This window comes from Zalophus californianus, chromosome 2, assembly GCF_009762305.2.
Source record: "Zalophus californianus isolate mZalCal1 chromosome 2, mZalCal1.pri.v2, whole genome shotgun sequence".
Taxonomy (NCBI): domain Eukaryota; kingdom Metazoa; phylum Chordata; class Mammalia; order Carnivora; family Otariidae; genus Zalophus; species Zalophus californianus.
Genome location: NC_045596.1, coordinates 84,599,644 through 84,621,320, shown reverse-complemented (window position 1 = coordinate 84,621,320; position 21,677 = coordinate 84,599,644). Strand labels below are relative to the sequence as shown.

Below are 21,677 nucleotides of genomic sequence, written 5' to 3'. Positions count from 1 at the left end.
GCACGGACAAACAACAAAGAAAGACTTGGATTAAAGTGAAGGAAATGATTTCCCTATCCCAAGTAAGCTGTAAGGTGCTTTTCCTTTTTTCACCTTCTCCTTGGAGTTAGCCGTTCTACCTGAGTTCCACTAGATGGCAGCACACACACATATATAGTGTATAAATGTGCGCCTCCTTTTCTTAAAACTGAAGGAAACTACAAATCCCGACATGCATTATTAAGCGCCTGACTTGTTTCTGTACAAAGGTCTCGAGTTTGTTGCTCGCCCAGGGATCTGGTGGACGACATCCACTTGCTGCTCTAAAGTAAGTTTTCCTAATATTTTTTTAAATGACACTTCAGACTGGGAAAGGGGGAGGTTTAGATTTGCTTTGTTCTGCAAGGTACCTATTTCAAGATTAATCTCAGCAGTTAGATCAAGATAAGGGTGTGTTTTTAACAAGTTTGAAACTCTGGTATTTGTAAGTTTTTCAGTGTGGTTTTCACGTTGCATTTGTTGAGAGTTGCCTCATTTTACCATTTCAGGTCACGTTTGCCCTCATTTTCCCAAATAAATTCATTTTAGTTTGATAGTGTAGTTTATTCCAACAGTAAGGCTTTGGCCCTCAAATTTGGCCCCAGAAAGACAAGACCAGCGAGGAAGAGATTTCAGAGTGAGCGAAGCGGCTGCTCTGTGCTTGAGCAGTTGTTCAGTAAGCGCCTCTCCCGTGTCAGTGAATCCTAGGGAAAACTTTGGTACGTGCCTCCCGTGCCATGCACCTAAAACCGGCAATGACAGGGGGGCAAAATAATAACTTTTTAATACACCATGCCCAAGATGGGGGGGGGCGGTATTGGAGTCTCTTACTTTCTGAAGCATACATATCTCTCAACTCTTTACGTGTTTAGAGTGAAAATGTATCACTCGTGTAAGAATAAAGAAAAAAAAAAAAGAAAAACAAAACGGTGCAACTCCCTGGCATCAGAGGAGGTCGGGCACCGTGAAAGTTCAGCCTCCGGGGCGCATAACAAATGCAGCCTTTCTCCGAGAACATCATCGGTGAAGCTGTAAGCAGGTCCCTGGAGCCGCTTGTTAGTGGGGCCCTCTGAGAAGCAAAACTCCAACACAGAGTTAGGCGTGCACGCGTGTACTAGAGAAAATGCTGGTACGAGAGGAAATGAGAGAACCGACCGTCGGACCCCCCGAGGGAGGCCCCAGCCACCGTAGGGCTGGGAGCGAGGGCCGCCGGCTGGGCTGGGCGGTGGCCGGAGGGTCCGCAGGGTCTCTTGTGTCCCGCAAAGCGGGTCTGCCTTCGCGTGGTTGCGAACTCACGCACCGGCCTCAGCGCACAGCCAGCGCGGCCGCGTGCGGACCTAGAGGGCGCCCGCCCGAGACCGCAGGAACAGCGCGACCCACGAGGTCTTCTCTTGGACCTGCAATCCGAGGCCTAGGTTTGAATTCACAGCCTCGGGACACGGCACAGACCACATCATCCCTTTGAAGGTAGTGCACTGGTGTCCAGGCCCGGCCTCCTGTCTGAAACGCTGCGCTCGTCCCGCTCCCCTCTCCATCCCCTCCCTCCCTGCAATCAAACGGGAGGCCCTTCAGGCCACAGCACGCCCTCCCCAGGAAACCACCCACTCCCCACCCCCGCCCGGGACTGCTCCACAGTGATCTTCCTGAAATACGTGTCTGATTGTGTCACACTCTTTCCATCAGTCCTTTGGTGCCCCTTGCCCACAGGTGTAACCAGCCCCTCAGCATTCCCAGCTTAGATAAAGCGCGGAGGCTTGGTTACAGCAAAAAGCCAAGGTTGGCTGGGGAGAACAGAGATAGGTTCCAACAGAATGGACTAGATCCTGGGAGTCCTCTAGGCAAGACTAGCGAGCTACCTGGACTTTATCAGGCAGGTAATTGAGCAGGGTGATTGTGTAGGTTATCTGTACATGCACCAAGTAGTGGGCTCGCTACGCCCCTCCCCCAGCTTTTCTTTTATAGAGGCTAGAAAACAAAACCTCAAATTCTAGCCCCTGCTGCTAGAGCTGGCCTGTGAAATGAAGACTGGAATTTCTGAGGAGGGCTTGCTTCTCAAAGAAAGTGAGGACACTCTGGAAGCCTTTTCGCTTTTATCTCCCACCACCACCTTTTTCTTTTTCTTTTTTTGCCTGGAATGGGGATGTGATGCCTTGGGACAAAGCAGCCATTGTGTGACTTGTGAGATCAGCGGCACCCATTAAGGACAGTGGGGTGAGAAAATGTACTCAGTTCCTTGAAGATGGCCTCAGTTGATCAGCGTTTGACTCTTAACTACCCCCAACCTCATCATTAGCCATTCCCTCTCATCCTGCGATCTACCGTCCAAGAACCAAATATCTTAGGCATATCTTATTTTCCCTAGGTCAGAATTCCTCAGTCCTCCATTCTGAAAATTACTGCTGGTAGCACGCTGAAACTTTAAGAGAGGATCAGCAGCATTGTGTGGTGAAATGTCACATAGCAAAGGAGTCAGGAGGCCTGAGCTTAGTTCTGGCTCCATCATTAACTGGGTCTGTGACCTTGAGCAAGTCAGATCACTTTTCTCATCTATAAAATGCGAGTACTGAACGTGATTTGATTTTCCAGCTCTTTTGTTCAATGACTCTCTGAGGCCAACCATGAAATCATCCCAGTGACAAGGAAAAGCCATAGATAATCGATAGTGCAAACCCCAACAAAAGTTTACAGCAGAGAAATCAAGAAGCAGCCCCCACTAGTAAGGGCACATACAATGCTATAGCAGTTTGTATAGGGACAGTGGGGAGAACGGTGGTGGTAGCGAGGGGAAGGACTCCCGCCCCTGCTCCGTCAGTATCAGATGCTGTCTTCTCTAAGTACTCAAGAAACCAATTGGTGGATTAACGTCCAATATATCACTTCAGTGGGTTGTGCTAAATGTTTCTGATAATACCGAGCTAGGTATCTGGAGTCAGCATTCTTGGGAGAATTCAGATGATGGGACGATTTGTACAGAAATGCTGTCATTAAGTTCTTAAAGAGTTCACTGAACTGTTCATTCTAGACATCGCTGCACAGGACCAGGTGCTCAGCCATTCAACACGCGTCTGTAGCTTAAGCCGCAGGTTCCATTATGGGTCGACTTGATGGGAAGGTCATCGTGCTGACAGCTGCCGCTCAGGGGATTGGCCGGGCAGCTGCCTTAGTAAGTTGTTATCTGTGGTTTGCCTACTAACTTTGAGGTATTGAACTATGTGGGCAGATCCCATGGTCATTTAATTCTGCTCTACTTTTTTTTTTTCTTGTTTATCTTGTGCTTCTGTTGTCTTAAGTTACAAAAAGAAAAGTCGCTATCCCTGACCCCCGGGGAAAAGACGAAGGCATGAACACCTCCCATGTTTATTATGTGACATCACTGATAACCTCTGACTCTGAGAGAGGTAGTCCTCTGCCTCAGTTTCTCTGCACTATGATATATTTACTGCACGGGCCCTATGGGAATGCATAGATTTCTGAAATTACATCGGTTCAGGTAGAGGACTCTAGAGTTACAAGACTATCGGGTTACCTTTACCTTCTAATTTATACCAACTTCTTGCACATTATAATCCCCACCTGAGCTAATTAATGCATTTAAAGTATTGACTTTAATGAAAGTATTTGACATTTATGAAAACAGTAGTATACTCTGAGGAGAAAAAGTGTTGAAATAACCCATTTTCTCTTATTATTTGGAATATAAGTGGAAAATAAGAACTTGCTCAGAAACGAGAAATACAGGCTATCACATCACAGAATAGTATTTTGAGAGGTATCAGTAACAGAGTCCTAGATTTTAAAAACACGATTTTATTTGATAATGCTTAAAGGGACAAGGTTAGATGACAAGCGCAATGTATGTTACGTTGTCCTAATGATAAAAATAATAACAATGGGAAGGGTGAAGTGAGAGTAGAGAGCTTGAAATTCCATCTATTTTATAGGGAAAACAGTGAAAGTAAGATAAAGGGGGAAAGGCTAACTGACTTTCCATTAATGAGAATGGAATCAAATCAAATAAACAAAGGATTTACTTGTATATTGTGTCTCCCAGGCTTTTGCAAGAGAAGGTGCCAAAGTCATCGCCACGGATATCAATGAGTCCAAACTTCAGGAACTGGAAGAGTACCCCGGTAAGCAAGTTGGCAGTGTGAACTTGGGATTCAGACTCTGCAAAGTATTATAAAGCAATAGTGCTCAGATGCTGAAAGAAAATTCCTTACCCACTCAGTTCCACTGGCCTTCTCTTTAGAACCTGATTCTCTGATATCAAATCTATATTGTGCAAACCTACAGACAAAAATCTATATATTTAAATGTATAAACATTCTAAGATGTATACCTGAAATATTTTATTTATGTAACATGTTAAAGGATTCAGTCCTCAGTTACAAAATTACATGTGAAAATTTAACAGTTTTTGTTAACTTTTTGTTTTTAAGTACGCTCTAGCCCAAGGCAGAACTTGAACTCATGACCCAGAGGTCAAGAGTTGCACGCTCTACCAACTGAGCCAGTCAAGCAAGCGCCCCTGTTATTGTTAACTTTTTTTTATGCTTTTATTTAATTATTTCTCAGAGAACGAGAGCACACAAGCAACGGGAGAGGCAGAGGGAAAAGCAGGCTCCCCACTGAGCAGGGAGCCCGATTTGGGGCTATATCCCAGGACCCTGGGGTCATGACCTGAGCCAAAGGCAGATGCTTAACCAACTGAGCCACCCAGGCACCCCTTATCTTTAACTTCTAACGATGACTTTCCACTTGAGTGCCTCTCTGTGAGGGAAACACTGTCCAACAGAAACATGATGTGAGCCACATGTGTAATTGTAAATTTTCTAGTGGCTACATTTAATAAGTAAAAAGACACAGGTGACATTAATTTTAATAATATATTTAATCAATACATCTAAAATATTATAATTTTAACATACACAGTATTAAAAAAATTTACACAGTAAAAAAAATTTAACATACACGGTATAAAAAATGGAATATTTTACATTTCTTATACCAAATCTTTGAAATGCACGGGTACTTTACAGTTCCAGCACATTTCAGTTCAGACTAGCTGCATTTCAAATGCTCATACTGGAGACAGCTCAGCCTTAAATCATATATCATGATCAGAAACTGTAAGAGATTAACTTGTTTGGGTGCATATTGTCCCTCACTGCACCACACCAAACCTTAATTCCAACATCAGAGGGTTTCGATTGGCATTACTCGAAAGAAAGCAGGACATAGAACTCATTTGAAAGTTAACCGTTTTGGCAAAATAGAACTGGCTACATGAAAAACTGAGTTCACTGAATTAGTTAACTGAATTAGACCATGTGGAGTTATTTCAACAAGTCTAAGGGAAGCTGCTGTCCTAGAAAAGCACAAAGCAAAGGAAGTTCTTCTGAAACTCAATTTTAGTCTTCCCCTTCATTTATAATCTTTCTTTTCTATATCCAAAAGGGAAGAATAAAATAAACCATATATTTTTAAAATCATACAAATGACCAAAAAGCCTATTTGTTAGTTTAGGGTTTTTTTTTTTTTTTTTTTTTAGTAGCTAGTACAGCGTGTCTCTCTCAGATCCCACACCAGATCTCTCATGGTCAGTGTTTTCATCTCTTCTTCTGGCCTCTTGTTTCTTCTTTTTTTTTTTTTTAAAGATTTTATTTATTTATTTGACAGAGAGACGCAGCAAGAGAGGGAACACAAGCAGGGGGAGTGGGAGAGGGAGAAGCAGGCTTCCCACAGAGCAGGGAGCCTGATGCGGGGCTCGATCCCAGGACCCGGGGATCATGACCTGAGCTGAAGGCTTAACGACTGAGCGACCCAGGTGCCCCTGGCCTCTCGTTTCTTCTTGCAGTTTAGTCCAGACGTAAGTGATGGTACCCATGACCAACAAAGTCATTTCTAGTAAATAAAAGTAAAGGGCACAAATAGAAACAATCTCTTAGCTCACCGCACCTCAGACAGAATTCAGCGTCACTGTAGCAGTGATTCAACCTCTGGGGAAAGGAAACGCTGGAGAGGACCCACTTGCCCGTCTTACTGCTGGCTTACTCAGAGGCATCTGATACAGAGCTCAAGATGGGGAGGACCTGAAGATTTTTACTAATAAGATTCTTAAGATTTCTAAGACCCCTACTAATGGCCAACAATCCTATGAAGCTTGACTAGACTAATATTACAGTCTTCACATTTCAGAACAGCTAAATCTTCAAGGCTAAACATTTTATGAGTTAAAGGTAAATCATGTCCTTTGTTTTATTTTTCAGGTATTCAAATTCGGACCCTTGACGTCACAAAGAAGAAACAAATTGACCAGTTTGCCAATGAAATCGAGAGACTTGATGTTCTCTTTAATGTTGCTGGGTAATTCATACTTTTTAATTTCACTGTCCTTACAGAAAGTTTTCTATGACTTATTTAATCACTTTTGATAATATGGCAAAATTATTCATCATGAACCATTATATATTTCTTAGGAAATACAGCTAGAGTTTAGACAGAATTTTTATTCCAAGATTCAGCAGGTGAGAAAGCCATAGAAGTGGACACGGGCTTGAGTCCTAAGGGAAATTATGGTCTACTCAAGAGAACTGGTAGTAATCCAGACCTGTTGCTCTTCTTAAGGCTGGTAACGGCTCCCACCAATGGACTGGTTGTGGATGCTCCACTAAGACATAAAATAAAATGAAAAACTGTTTTCCAGTAGATGTCTTTAAAACAAAGCATATTTACCAGAAACCAAGTACTCAGCCTATGGAAATGCAGGTGTTCCCCATTTTTTTGGCACAACATTCTAGCCAGTCCTCCACACACCTCCCAAGCCCAGGGTTTCTTATCGGGACAATGAGCCCCACCCAGCAAAAGAAGTCTGCGTGTTGCACTTCTGTAGAGAGCGCAAAGAGAGTGGCTAAATTGAACTTACTGGGGTGGTACCCAATGTGCCGAATCAGGTACAAATGTGGGGAGACTGGAACTGGACCCACCACACAGACGACAGGTAGTGCTAGCAGTTTCCCTACTCAGGAGCAGCTCAGTAGAGGTGAGCACAATGGACGTTTACACAGGAACTAAGTGACATTCCCCTTTTCTTATGGAATGTTATATTTGTACTGCTGCATTGATAGAAAAATTCCAGAGCCTTCTAATATATTTTTGTTCTTCTTCCTAATCATGTTTCAGAGCAAAAAAAAAAAAAAGAAAAAAAAAAATCCGTCTATAGTTTGTCATATGTTACATTGTGTGGAAATTAAATTAAAGCAACAATATATGGCAATCTATTTTATAAACTGCTCATCCCTTATATGAGAATATACTGAGAGCCATGACCAAAAATAATCAGTTAGGAAAAATAGTTTTTGAACATCTTTACATTAAATTTTCAGCAACATAAGCGATATAGAAGTAGAGCATGTGGTTCTTGCTGTCATACGAAGGATGAGCATGTTATTTACAAGTGTGACTTGACAAGGAGTGAAGGCTGCTTGAAGAGTTTTGTTTTGTTCTGCTCTGTTTACTCAGTATGTTAGAACCGTATGATAGAGATATTACTTTGCTACCCTGCAATGTGGAGACAGTGGTTTTCCTTGCAATTTGATTTTATTTCTCTTTGAAAACAGTTAAATCTGTGCCACTGGAGGGCACTATAGCTCCTGAAATAGGAGTCAGGGCGGGCGTCCTAGTCTCACGTTTGTTTTTGACATTTCCTGTGCAGTTCCTGCCGAGATTCTTACGTTGGGTGGCCCCAGACTTTTGCCTTTCTCTTTTAACAGAAGGATGTTGTTTTCAAATAAATGTATTTAGCTGAAGTTGTTGGATACTCATTAACCTAATGTACTAAGTGATATTCCGAATTGTTAAAATCTTCATAAGAGAAGGGTCAATGGTCTCATTATGTGACAATAGAAAAATGGTAAGGAAATGGAATACAAATCTTCTTAAATGATCATTTTTCCCCACTGGTCAATCCCTCTTCCAGTTTTGTCCATCACGGAACCATCCTGGACTGCGAGGAGAAAGACTGGGACTTCTCGATGAATCTCAATGTCCGCAGCATGTACTTGATGATCAAGGCATTTCTTCCTAAAGTAAGGACTGCCACCACAGGATAAGTACCACTGGATAAGTAGGTCTCCGCACTGGGCACCAAGAAAGGGTCCTCACATGTGCCGAAGAGTGACAGTAGCTAACATAATGACAAACCTGTACTGAATATTTATTTCAAGGCATTTAATATAAATTAACTCATTTAACCTTCCAGTTAAGAAATAGTCAGGAAATATTAAGCACTTTCTATTTGCAGGTCTCCCTCATTCTAGGTGCAGAAGACATATCAGAAAACTAAACAAAGTTCCTTCTGTAAGGCAGATCCCATTTTTGAGGAGACAGGATAATGGGTAATGAGACATAACTTGGGGAGTGATTAAAAGTACTACAAAGAAAAAGAAGCTAGGATATCAGTAAAGTCCAGGAAGGCCTCACTGAGAAGCTGGAATTTTCATAGAGGTCCAAGTGAAATGAGGGAGCTAGCCATTCAGGTATATTCGGAAGAGGGTGCCAGGGAGAGGGACAGCAAGGAGGCATGCAGAACCAGAGGAATGTGATGACGTAGGTACTACTTTATCACATCCACTGTAGAGAGGATAAAACCGGGAGGTGAGGTCACTTGCCCAAGGCCACATAACTATCAAGTGGTTAGAGTAGGATCTGAACCCTGGAAGTTGGGCCCCTTCTTGAATTTCAGTATCTAGGCACATGCTCTCAAGATAGACCTACGCCCATTGCTTTTCTGTTCCCTGATACTCCCCTTGTTTTTAGCTGAGCCACACAGGTACCAGAGAGGTGAGAGCCAGTGTATGCTCAAGAGAGAGCATTCCTCCTGAGTCTGCTACCCTGGAATTCCACAGCCTTCACACAGCTCATCAATGTTTTTCATTTTATTTTACAAACAAGCATTAAATGCCTTTTGATATAAAGCACACACTAGGTGTTCTGGGGAGAGGGGAGTGTAAATATGAGAAACATTGAGTTCAAATGAACTGACAAGCCAATAGTAAGCAGACAGCACAAGCTCAGACAATGGAAGGGGTTGACTGAGTACAGAATTAGCTCAGTCCAAGGTTGTCAACTGAACCCTAGTGAAATGCAGAGGAGCATTCTTCTCTTCCATCCCAGCCAGATTAGATGACGGACATACCGAAAGCTGCCAACCCAGCACAGAGAAGAGCTTTCTAATGGCAAGGCAGGACCGATGCTTTGCTCTAAACATTCAACCTAATGTCAAGATGAACATTAAAAGGAAAATTAGGAAAACCTGACTTGGAAACAAAGGAATTTGTTTTAATCTGCTTGTTTAGCACCTAGAAAGGATTTCTCAGTGGGTCCACGGGATGTTAAACTAGGAAATTTTTTTAATAAAATCTCACTTTTTCTGCTTATTTGGAGTTCATGAGAATCTATGTTATTTGGGACTTGAATTATTTTTTTTGAAGACTGATCCTAGGATATGGGAGAGAAGCAGAGGCTCTGGTAAAAGGAGAAAGCTTAGGTCACAGGAGGTAAGCTGTCATGTGTGCATAACCAGCCTACTTCATGTCTGGAATGCTCTACAAATGTGACTGAAGGCAGCAAGGGTGAGATATGGTCCAGTGCAGCTGAAATTTAAACTTGTCAGTAAGCGTTAACTTTTGAAATATCAAACACTAACTTGCAAATTAGTGAGTTTACCTATGATTTAAAGCATCTTCACAATAATCCATATGAGCCAGTAACACCCATCTGTAAAACGTCCCAAGAGATATTAATGACTGGGATGGGCAATCAGAAGGAGTCAATGCCACTTCTGAAAGTGACAGTAACCAGCCTGACCCCAGATTCTGGACTCTGGCTTCACAGCCTGAACTCTGCCCCTCCTTCACTGTGCACCGTGGGAGATGGCACTTGCGTTCTATTCTATTTAAAATGAGGGTGAAAAAATTACATGATCCCTGTCTGGGATCCTCTGGGTTCATTCACTATGATGCACGTTTCCAGGTTAGAACTTTCCAGGGGAAGCCAGGATTTACAGCCCAGGCAGATCTGAAAAGTCAGGGGGTCAGAACATAGAAACACTTTTGGAAATTTTTGTTCATGAGTAGACATACTGAAAACCATTCCAAGACTGGAATTTAAGTTAAAAGGCAAAGAACAAGTTGAAAATACTGTAAGAAGAGGTCAGTGCAAAATCCAAAGTCAGGGAAGTCTCGGCTATGTGGAAGTTTCTCCCCTTTGCTGTATTTTAGAAGATTCTCTAGCACAGAGAGGTGCTTTGGCAAGTATTTGTTGAATGAATAAATGAATCTAGGTTGTCAGTCCAGGTAGAGGTCAGACATGGAATCACCAAAGACCCAAGAAACCAAGGTCTGCCAGGTTTAGGAGCTGAGCTCAGTGGGGACAGAAGAGCTGGGTTAGGGTAGGACTAACTAGATCTACAGCTAGAGGGAATTTTTCAGAGTTCTTTCTTAGCCCCTCCCTGAGTTTCTGGGAGATCAGTCGTATGGAGGATCACCACGTACTAGGCACTTCCCTTTATACCTGCCAAGTCGTATTTGCCAGAGAGGGCTATCGCGTGGGGAGCCAGGAGGAGCAGGCACACTCTACCAGCAGGCACTGAGCTGGTGTGGAGAAGAGCTCATGGAAGGAGGCAAGGACAGGGCTTTAGAACCAGCAGACAGACCTGGCCGAATGGATGGATCCAGTGTCAGGGGCAGCACTAGCGTCTCCTAGTGACTATATTCTAAAGTTTTGCCTGAGGAATTGCTGCATTTCTGAAGATGAGAGACTGAACTTACTTCATAGCTCATCTTTATATATTCAGTTGGGGTATATGTATTCTATAGGTATTAAAAACAGGTTACATATGAGAATGATAGCTCAATAAAACTGGAAAAAAATTAAAAATAAGTAAAAATGGGTTATTTGCAAGGTTGGATAAGAAAGAATAATGTTAAGGCTTTGTTTTCAAGCCTTGACTAATTTTCCTGGTCTTTTTTGATGAGGACCCCATTTCATATGATCCTGTTTATCACATAGACAAACAAGTTGGGTTCAATATTTTCACCCCTGCTGCTGTCCTTGACTTGGTTTGGGTCGCCTCAGCCTCCCCTTGCACTCTTTAATCCATCCAACACAATGCCTTAGGTTGTTTTAGACTCTCTGCTCTTGGGTGCAAATAGTAACTAAGTATCAAAACAGAAAGGAAGGGAATACTATAGGGAGACCTATCATCTTGGCAGCCTCTTCCCTGGACCAGTCACTCACCCCCATTCCTGCACCTCTCGGTCTGAAAGCGGCTAGAGCAACTCACGGAAGCAGAAGCGACTTCTCTCTCTACACTGACTGTTGAGACGCTTTCTTTTTAGAAACTTTTTACTTGACTTTCATGGCACAGCATGTCCTGCATTTCCTTCCTCTGTTCTCTGGTCGTGGTCTTCCATTTCCTCTCAGCAGTTGTAACTCTTTACCACTCGCCGTGTCCACCAGCCCCGCCTTGTTTATGGTCATCCTCCTAGCCTGATTTCAATGAGAAGGTAGTGCCCATCGGGCAGGAGTGCTTTTCAGGTGTTGCTTCTTCCCCCAAAGCATTCACGGGTCTCCATGCCCCCGGACCTACCTACATGCCCTGGAAAACACACATACATGTTATACTTAAGTATACATTCATCTGAAAACATTTCTAATTCCTAGCAGCCTTTTTATTCATTATATTATTCCTTTAGGTCTGGGGCAGGGCCCAGCAATCTGCACTTTAAACTAGCATCTCGGGGTGCCTGCATGCCGCAGTTAAGCGTCCGACTTGATTTCAGCTCGGGTCATGATCTCAGGGTTGTGAGATCAAGTCCCATGTAGTGCTCTGCGCTCAGCAGGGAGTCCACTTAAGATTCTCTCTCTCCTTCTCCCTCTGCCCCTACCCCCACTCAAGCTCTCTCTAAATAAAGTAATTAATTAATTAAAAAAGAACTAGCACCTCAAGAGATTTTGATTCATCACAGTGTATGGTCCACCTACTGTGTACCATGTAGGAGGACAAAACAGCAACAGATCCTCCTCTTCAGACCTTCACACTTTGGGGGAATTCTGAGGGAAGTGTTCTTAGGAAACACTTCTTCGATGAGGGAGGCAGGCCTCACCGCGTATAACCATTTACCACGTCCTGCACTTACTACCTAAACCATCTCCACCCCTGTTGCCCACAGACATTTCTGCATCTCTGCTTTCATCAGTCCTTTCCGAAATCACTCTGTCAGCTTCCACTGGGTCTCCTCGACATGGTGCTGAAGTAATCTTAGTATTCCCCAAATGTAAACATGCCGCTGCTCTGCATTAAACCCCTCATTGTCACCACCGCAGTGCCTTCAGGGTAATGCCCAAATCCCTACACTTAGCCCCCATTGGCCTCTGCAGCCTCATTCCTCCCACGCCTAGCATTCCAACCAGACCCATCCCCCCTTCCTCCCAGTTCCGTGATACAGCCTCCATACGTGGGGTTCTTGCTTCTTAAATCACCTTTCTCTTTTATTTTTCTGGCTAATACTTTGGTTTTCAAAAATCAGCCCACCTCTTTCCTCCTTAGGAACCCTCCTCTGAGTGTCCTGCAACCTGGATTGGTCCCTTCCCACCACCCTAATCCCCCCCCCACCCCCCCCAACCCCCCACCCCCATCTGGAGGTCTCTGCTGTTGCCAGATGCTGGTTATGTCAACCCCTCCAGTCGGCTGGCAACTCTCTATAGGCAGGGAGTGTGTCATTTATCTTCCAAACTGCTGGACCTACCACTGTATCTGATCATAGTACGTCTTCAACAAACATGTGTCAGGGGCACCTGGGTGGCTCAGCTGTTAAGCGTCTGCCTTCGGCTCAGGTCATGATCCCAGGGTCCTGGATCAAGCCCCGCATCAGGCTACCTGCTCAGCGGGAAGCCTGCTTCTCCCTCTCCCACTCCCCTGCTTGTGTTCCTGCTCTCACTGTGTCTCTCTCTGTCAAATAAATAAATGAAAAAAAATCTTTAAAAAAAAAAAGTGTCAAAGTAAGACTTTTCCAACAGCAGGAATACAAAGTAATGATTATTGTTCATTAACTTTTCATTTAGCTCAGAGTTCCTTCTTGGTCTTGCTGATGCTTTTGTGCCAAAGGCAGGCAGTAATCCTCCTGGGAAATGTTCCTGCCAGTGAGTGTGTAATGACTGGGTGAGACTGTTAAGACTGCCTAACAGCGCTTCATGTTAATAGCTAATAAGATGCTTCTGCAAACCATAAGTAAATGCAAATCTTCTAAAGAGGTCGTATTCTTATCTAGCAGAGTGGCTTTTTTTTTTTTTTTTGGTATTTGTTTTGTTTTGGCAGATGCTTGCACAGAAATCTGGCAACATTATCAACATGTCATCTGTGGCTTCCAGCATCAAAGGTAGGTCTGTCTTCCTCTGGGAATCACGATGCACAGACCCCCATACCTTCACGAGCTGTGGGTTTTTGCAATGAGCGTAGCAGAGATTATAAAGCCCACACATAATTTCAAAACCACTTTTTAAAAAATTGGTATTAAGATCCTGTCAGTCTTTTTTGCCTTCGTTGTAAACCAGTCGTAAAAAGTAAATTTGTTTCTTTTGCCCTTCCTTGTATTCCTTCTAATGGATGTGAACATGAAAATCAGGCCAGAAGAAGGAAATATTAATTCCTTTAATTAGCCAAGAAAGATGTATCAAACACTATGTGCCCCTCACGGTGCGCAAGGGGGAGGATCAGGCAAGTGCACGTGTTCTGCAGTGTGATAGTATTACCACACGGGTTCGTGCAAAGGGCTGGCACCGCTGATACGGGGGAGTGCTTCCCCAGGTCGGCTGATCTGGGCGCTAAACACAAGTCAAGTCCAAGAGCCGGGACTGCAGTGCCAAATGGAAATGACATCACAGTCCGGCAGATGGACTTGCGCACTTCAAGTGAAAGTTACTGCCATGGTGGCATCCCTTCTCAAGAACACCCGTGAGCCTGCCCGAGACAGGAAGGCAAAGAAAGGGCGCAGGCCTCCTCACTGTTTGGTCTGGTGTTTGTTCTGTTGTTCTTTCTCCTGATTCTCTTTTGGAATCCGCCCAAGGGTTCTGCCCACCGGTAATGAGAACCTAAGACCACTGCCGTCACCTCAGTGCGGGTTCTCCTCAGTCTCCACTGAGTTGTGCCAGGAACGGTATTATTTTCCCACAGTCAGAAACCAGCCCTCTTCAGGGAGAAAACCTGATACCAAATTTTAAACAGGGTGGGATGGCAGGAAGCAAGACAGCGGTTCCTGGGGACAGTCAGTTGTGCTCCCTTCCTCAAGGAGACTGTGGTTTCGTTCCTTCGATTGTTGAGTCTTCCTTTCACCTCAGGGGTCCTGAACAGATGTGTGTACAGTGCCACCAAGGCGGCTGTGATTGGCCTCACAAAGTCCGTGGCCACAGACTTCATCCAGCAGGGGATCAGGTGTAACTGCGTGTGTCCAGGTGAGGCAGGCTCCACAGGGCTGCCACTGAGCTACCCATCCACGGAAGTTTGTTTACCACGTTATATTGATCCTGTCCCTGGGGAAAAGCTCAAATGAAAAAGGGTCTATGCTTATTAAGATAACAGTCCAACAGGGGCGCCCGGGTGGCTCAGTTGGTTAAGCGTCTGCCTTCGGCTCAGGTCACGATCCCGGGGTCCCGGGATCGAGCCCCAGGTCGGGCTCCCTGCTCCGTGGGGAGCCTGCTTCTCCCTCTGCCCCTCCCCCTCTTGTGCTTGTTCTCTCGCTCTCTCACTCTCTCTCAAATAAAGAAAAATCTTAAAAAAAAAAAGATAACAGTCCAACAGTAGATTGGAAACGAGATTCTTAGTCATTAGGAATGAACCACAGATGCAAAGGGTTTAAATGGTATTTATGTGTGTGGAACAATTCCAAATCCTGTGGCCAAGACACATAACTGGCCAGAGCTTGGTGTTTAGGAAGCCGACCAGAGATGCCCTTGTCAGGGGAAAGATGAAAAGTAGACCATGCTCATAGGACCACAGGAAGAAAGTAAGAGCAGCCTCCCAGAACACAGGGAGCTACTGAGTCTTGTCAATCACCTAGGGTGACCCATAAATAAAAAGGAGGGGTTAATACCTTCCTTGATGCTATCAAAAGAGGACCAGCAGACGGTGGCCTGCAGGAGAAATCTGGCCCACCACCTGTGTAGTAAATACACTCGTATTCTAACACATCCGCACCCAGTTTGCATACATAGTGGCTATGACTGCGCTCCTGCTACAAAGCAGAGTTAAGCAGTTGTAATTGACCAAATAAATGGTTCTCAAAGTGAAAAATATTCTCTATCTGGCTTTTTTTTTTAAGAGTTTATAAATTTATTTGACAGAGGGAGAGACAGCGAGAGAGGGAACACAAGCAGGGGGAGTGGGAGAGGGAGAAGCAGGCTTCCCGCAGAGCAGGGAGCCCAATGCGGGGCTCGATCCCAGGACCCTGGGATTGTTACCTGAGCTGAAGGCAGACGCTTAACGACTGAGCCACCCAGGCTCTCCTTCTCTATCTGGCTTTTTACCAAAATGTATGCTGACCTCCCATAGAAAGGAAAGAAGAAAAGCAGAACTTAGTAGACAGGACATTCGATCTGTCCAAACAAAAGCATTCTGTAACTTATTTCATAGGAATAACTCATTTTCTTAATAACTGTGGGTATGTCTATGAAGTACATATGCCCTTCCACTGGGTTCCACTGACCCAAAGGGAGCATAAGAAGAATCACTAGCTTCTTGTCTGAAAAGGATTTAAATATCACATTTCCAGGATCAAGGTGGCCCTCAGGGGTTCACAACTGGTATTGGGGGGTTGGAGAGAAGCAGCATTTTGCAGTTACCCATGGAATTTTTCGAAACCTAAAGTGCATGACAGAATTTGGAGAAAGAGTTGATGGGGAAAATCATGTGTCATTTGGAAAGTTCCACACAAGATTTTTATATATTCCACCGTGGTCTCCCCTTGCTGACTTATCAGTTTAAAAGAGGACTACAGAATACCCATCAAGCTGCAGAATTTCCATGACCGAGGTGTTCTATCTAATTTTTCCTGGACTAGAAAGGTAAACCTAGGTAACACCAAGAAAAAAGAGGATATAGACGAGACGGTTTCACTGGGTTTTAACATACCCACTGGTGACACCTGACTCTAGCTATTTGGGGTACCATTTACCCAGTGGAATAAATGGCAAAATGATTTGGAAAATGTAGTTGTTTTTAGCAGCTGGACTTTTCGTAAGATTGGAAAATATATTATCAAACTGTCTGGAACAAGGAACTAGCTGTGACTCAAGAGCCAGTCACAGAAGAAAACCTGACAAGGGACGAGTGTGTCTGGGATGGCGCTGATGGTGGTGTAGTCACAACTCTTCCACACCAGGCTTGTGTAGACAGGGGCATGCCGTGTCGGTCTGGGCCATGGACACAGTGGAGCCAGGACAGTGCAATTAAGTAGAAAGCATAGGCTTGCTCTGTGGTTTCAGTTAATAGCCATTCATAGCAGCCATACGAAAGAGATGATGCTCACTTGTCTGGAGTGGTGGGAAGGTATCAAAGTTGTATTTTAAAACTGGATTTTGAGGATATTGTTACGTGAAAGCTTAGGTGTCTTAAGCATACTGTTGGTAGGATCCTGGGCTGTTAGGGGGCTGTGGGTGAGAGAAGTAAAGAAAATATTATTGGAAGCTGGGTACAAGGGAATCTTTGTTACGTGGTTCCAGAAAGTTTATCAACACTATTGCCTGCAGTGATGTGGAAGGTAGAAAATGTTCCTAATGAACTGGGTATCTAGTAAAGGCAGTTTTCTACTCTGCGTGTTGAAAGGGCTGCCCACTAATGGTGAAATGTGAGACGAGACGGGTGACCTAAAGAAATGGTGTTAAACACAAAGGAGCCAGAACTTCCTGACTTTGAAGACTCCCACCTTCTCCAGAGAAATGACAAATGATGCTAAAATTGAGAAATGGTTTCCTGGTGAACATCAACCCGATGGCACTCTCGGGACCAGAGGGTACGACTGTAAAATCATCCTGTTATGACCTTACAGGTATCATGTGGTTGCCCAGAGGACTGTCAGCCCCCACAAAAAAAGGCTGTCTAAAGACAATTCACAGGTGACAAATTAATAAAAAATCTGGGCAACTTGCTCTGTGGGAGCTTGAACCAAGTGGGATTTTAAACATTTTAGCATCAGTCTTACTTTTTTTAAAGTGAAATAATTTCAAATTATATTTTTATGAGAAACATGAAACTGTGGTTAAAAATAGGAATTCGAAACCAATGAAAATAGGCAAGATAATGAGGAAAATGTAGAACCATCTAAATTACTGAGGACCATAACAAGCATGGCACCACCTCTGAGGATCCTGAGTGGACCTGACAGCAGAGAATGGTTTTGAGATCATTAAGGCATCCTGGGCTCTTGTACTGGTGAAGTACTTATACGAATCTATGGACATCTCAGGGTTGTCCTGAGGAGTAACTGAGATAATACATGTAAAAGTGCTTAAAATCCATAGTGTCATGTCAATGTACTGTAAGGAAAATATGTCTTGGGAATGCTGGGCGATTCACCCAGAGTCCTTGCCTCGTGTCACAAGGAATTAAGATGCGTATTTTTAAAAATCATAGAAAATGGAGGTGAAATTGTCATTCAAAGTCACGGAGAAGGATTTCACTGATGGTTGTGTCATATGGAAAGGAAGTTTAAAGTCTGTCAATGTCTTTTTCAGTTTGAGTAATTAACCAAGCTGAATGTTCCCCTTTGATTCAGGAACGGTTGATACCCCATCTCTGCAAGAACGAATACAAGCCAGACCAAATCCTGAAGAGGTATATCTACTGTTTTAGATTGTGTTGAAATCTTCTGGTTGAAAAGTGTGCTCTTCCTTACCTGGAGCAGACAGATTCGTAGAGACAGACAGAAGGGTGGCTGCCAGGAGCTGGGGGAGGAGAGAACAGGGAGTAATTGGTTAATGGGTATAGAGTTTCCGTTTCGCAAGATGAAAAGAGTTCTAGAGATCTGTTGCACAATAATGTGAATGTACTTAACACTACTGAACTATACACTTAAAAATAGTTAAGATGATAAATAACACATTATGTGTATTTTATCAGTTTCAAAAATTAAAAAAAAAAAGCCCTCCTCTTTAACTGATCTGATACAGTGTGTGTAGGTTTAACATAACACATAGTTTGAGTACCTTGAAAGTCACCATAGTCCTACTTGGTCCACAATTAATGATATTAATGATATTATCATGTATCATACATGATTAATCAAGGCAGCACGCCACTGGAACCTCTATAGATTCCTCTTGTCTTTGACCTCCTGAGGAGTTCACACTTCACCTCACATTACTGATAAGTGGTATGGTTTCTTGTCTCAGGCACAGAACTATTTCCTGAAGAGACAGAAGACTGGAAGATTTGCAACCCCAGAAGAAATAGCCCTGCTGTGTGTGTACTTGGCTTCTGATGAAGTAAGCACTATTCTTCCCAGGGAGTTCATTATCCTCATTTGGCCACGATTTGCTTATCAAAATAATGTCATGTTAGAGAGTTGCAACATATATATGCTAAGAGGTTGCATTTACAAGATAGGGATAAGTTGTGATTTAATTTGCTCAAAGACAGACCACGTGATCTGAGCCGCCAACTCTTCCTCACTCAATGCTACATGTCACTAAATCTTGTAGCAAATGACATGGAGCATTGAAAAAATTAAATTGCTCAATTTTATAAGAGACAGTTGCTTTCAAATATTATAATTGGGGAAAGCCTGACTAAACGGAAGTCAAGGAATGAACCTCCAAAATTATGAGAGCTTCAGGTGAAATGGGGAGAGAGTTAAACAGATGTAATTGTCTCTAGAAGACACAGATTTGGCATCTGGTATTTTTAGTTTAAGAGAATCCTACTGGCTCTTTTTTTCTATGAATTCTTGTTTGTTATCACGTATGGAAATTCCCATTTCTATCTCTTTCCACTTTGCAACTATTTAGTAACCAGTTTCTTCCTTAATGGCTATTGTATATATTCTTAAATGGCACACAACTACAAAAGCAGAAGCTACATTTATAAGGTATAGAGCACAAGAACATCCCTCTCTGTTTTATGTGTTTGCATGTTACATGACCAGGGAACTGCAGTGTATGAGAAGAGAGGAAGAAAGGGACCCAGGCAGAAGTGAGCAGGTGTGCTGCTGATGCGTTAGCTCTTCTTTACAGTAACTTGGTACACACCAGGCAGTTGGTGAATGTGACAAATACAGTGGTTGAAATGTTTTAGTGATAGAAGTTATCACTTCTCGGGACTGTTAACAACAGTTGTTAGTCGCTGCAGGAATTGCTAAACAAATTACTAATAGAAAAAGTTTATTGGCATTTGTGGTCTCTCTGACTCCGTATCTACAGAAGAGTTCATTTGATTTGGAGGTGCTGCTGAGGAGCTAAACTGCCCTTGTTTAGCCAGAGCTTAGGTTTCCAAATGTTTGGAAATGTTCTGCCTTGAAATGTGCAATCGAAAGACCTTTAGACTTTTAGAGGAACCCAGAGGAGTCCTATATGTGTAATAGAAAGCTTGCTTTAAAAAAAAAACTTTGAGGAATTGGAGTCATTTCTTGGTAAAGTGTCTGATAACCCCCTAGTTTATCTACTGTATTTGATCAGTTTTCATAGATTGAAGTTTAAAAATTTCTGTTCTCATACTATGATGTCTTTCCTTCCTGCCTCTTCCATTGTCTCAGGCTTTACATAAATGTAAAATTAAGAACACAAATTTAATATTCATGCTTAAGTTAAAAGATTTTTAAACCCCTACCACAAGGATTATTTCAGCTTTATTTCTTTGGAAAATGAAAAATTCTATGAAAAAAAAGTAATTTTTTAAATTCCCTTAGTTTAGTACAGATTTGGATATCTGAAACTAGTGTATTTTTTCATAGCTTAACAGATGTAATAATTATTATTCATATAAATTTTAAAGACACATTTAGGGTGCTTCAGCTCCTGGAAACACTTATGTATTTCGATCAACTAAATATACAATATCTTATATAAAAAAATCTGTTTGGTAATTGACATGACCACTTTATGACAGACACTTGATGTTCAAAAATTTATTAATGGCATAAAACTCAGCTACTTTAGAATAGTTCTGAATTTCAAAATGAAAATGTACTATTTTAGCCTATACTTTATCCTAATTTAGGGAGTGGCTGCATATCACTAAACTTAATTTTCTGACTCTGAGACCAAACACCTGCTTAGAATGTGACTTTTGGGCTAAAACACTAGCCAGAGGCCAGTTGACTCAAGATCACAAGAACATGCAGCTGTTTCAAATCATCCAAAATTTAATTCAGATTTTCCTAAAATGTTTGTGAGGTGACTATTCCTATTATCATGAATACATTGTTTAGCTATCTCAGTGAGGGGAAAATTGAAACACAACCTGTGTTAAACCTGGTTAATTGTTCTGTCTCCTTGTGTTTATCACTGCAGTCTGCCTATGTAACAGGTAATCCTGTCATCATTGATGGAGGCTGGAGCTTGTGATTTTGATCTCCTTGCTGGGAAGGCAGGCCCCTCCTGTCCACAGTGAACCTGGTTATGAAGAAAATTCACCCCTCATGTCTTTCCTATTAGTGGCATATTAATGAAAACAAGCCCTTTTTAATGATGTCATTGTTCACGAGAGTGAGATTCTTTAAATATGTTAATCTCTTTCTAACCTCTTCTGAAATCATTGTAGGGAGATGACATAAAAGATAATGAACTCACTGCAAATGAATAGTTTTAAAATAAACCACAATTTGCAAGCATATAAAATTAAAATGTGAATATGAATAATGGAAAGTTTTTAAGAAAAAGGTATTAATTTGTATTTTACTTCTATTTCAAATTATTCAACTATTTTGTACAATTCTGCATTGGTCTGTACATGGATACTAATTTTAAAATTTTACACCATTACAAATGAACACAAGGTAGGAAGGAATTAGCTTCAGTAACTTACATTAAAAGGACTTTAGATTTGGAACTATACTGTTGATCTGTTATATAAAAGAAAAACAATCATCAAGTGTTTATACTTAACGGATGTTATCACTCAAAATTAAGTGCTGTCTTCTTAGTTTAAGTAAAAAATCTTTCTTAAAATAAGCAGTGACATTTGGCATGGGCCTAAGAAACTTATAATGAACTAGCAGTATTGGCAATTTGCGTGATATTTTTTCGGTTAAACGTAGATTTTTTTTTCACCAAATTTCAGGTTAATTCTAAGAGAACATGAAATTTAGAAACAGTCTCTGGGTAAATAAATATAAGTGAATCATATAATAGGAAACAAAATTAAAGAAAATAAAATTTTTAAGGAATGATGAAATAGAAAAAGAGAATTAAGGAATACAAACTTCCAGTTATAAAATAAATAAGTCACAGAGATGAAAAGTACAGCGTAGAGAATATAGTTAATAGTATTGTAATAACATTGTATGGTGACTACACTTATCATGGTGAGCACTGAATAATGTATAGAATTATTGAATCAATATGTTGTACACCTGAACTTAATACAGCATTGTATGTTAATTATAATTCAA

The 21,677-nt window shown here is 42.2% G+C and overlaps 2 protein-coding genes across 10 annotated transcripts in view; one reads left to right on the top strand and one right to left on the bottom strand.

Moving 5' to 3' along the window:
• Window positions 1–21,677, bottom strand: part of LOC113924584 (cuticle collagen 7-like) — a 39,776-nt gene that overhangs the window by 15,795 nt on the left and 2,304 nt on the right. The window contains exons 2-6 of one of the 8 annotated variants that reach the window (XR_003520715.1): window positions 17,967–18,015; window positions 11,669–11,677; window positions 11,317–11,568; window positions 6,629–6,688; window positions 5,855–5,922 (exon numbers count right to left, since the gene is read on the bottom strand). Coding sequence is in view for 4 of the 8 variants with exons in the window: in XM_027598529.1 (XP_027454330.1) it covers window positions 5,877–5,922; window positions 6,629–6,688; window positions 11,669–11,677; window positions 17,967–18,015 (164 nt within the window). In the remaining 4 variants the exon portion in view is untranslated. Of the gene's footprint in view, window positions 1–4,049; window positions 4,186–4,951; window positions 5,923–6,390; window positions 6,689–8,979; window positions 11,678–14,472; window positions 14,608–17,966; window positions 18,016–21,677 lie in introns of those variants that run through there. The other 7 variants (XM_027598529.1, XR_003520714.1, XM_027598530.1 and 4 more) reach the window with 7 other exon arrangements.
• On the top strand, window positions 214–21,656 carry BDH2 (3-hydroxybutyrate dehydrogenase 2). Of its 2 annotated transcripts, XM_027598527.1 has the most exons (10): window positions 214–307; window positions 3,041–3,181; window positions 4,070–4,148; window positions 6,288–6,384; window positions 7,997–8,105; window positions 13,397–13,457; window positions 14,416–14,529; window positions 17,847–17,905; window positions 18,463–18,555; window positions 20,578–21,656. In XM_027598527.1, exons 2-10 carry the CDS (start codon window positions 3,110–3,112, stop codon window positions 20,629–20,631), a joined length of 738 nt encoding a protein of 245 aa, XP_027454328.1. In that variant the 5' UTR covers window positions 214–307; window positions 3,041–3,109; the 3' UTR covers window positions 20,632–21,656. The 2 variants fall into 2 exon arrangements, with proteins under 2 accessions (XP_027454328.1, XP_027454329.1); XM_027598528.1 differs by lacking the exon at window positions 14,416–14,529.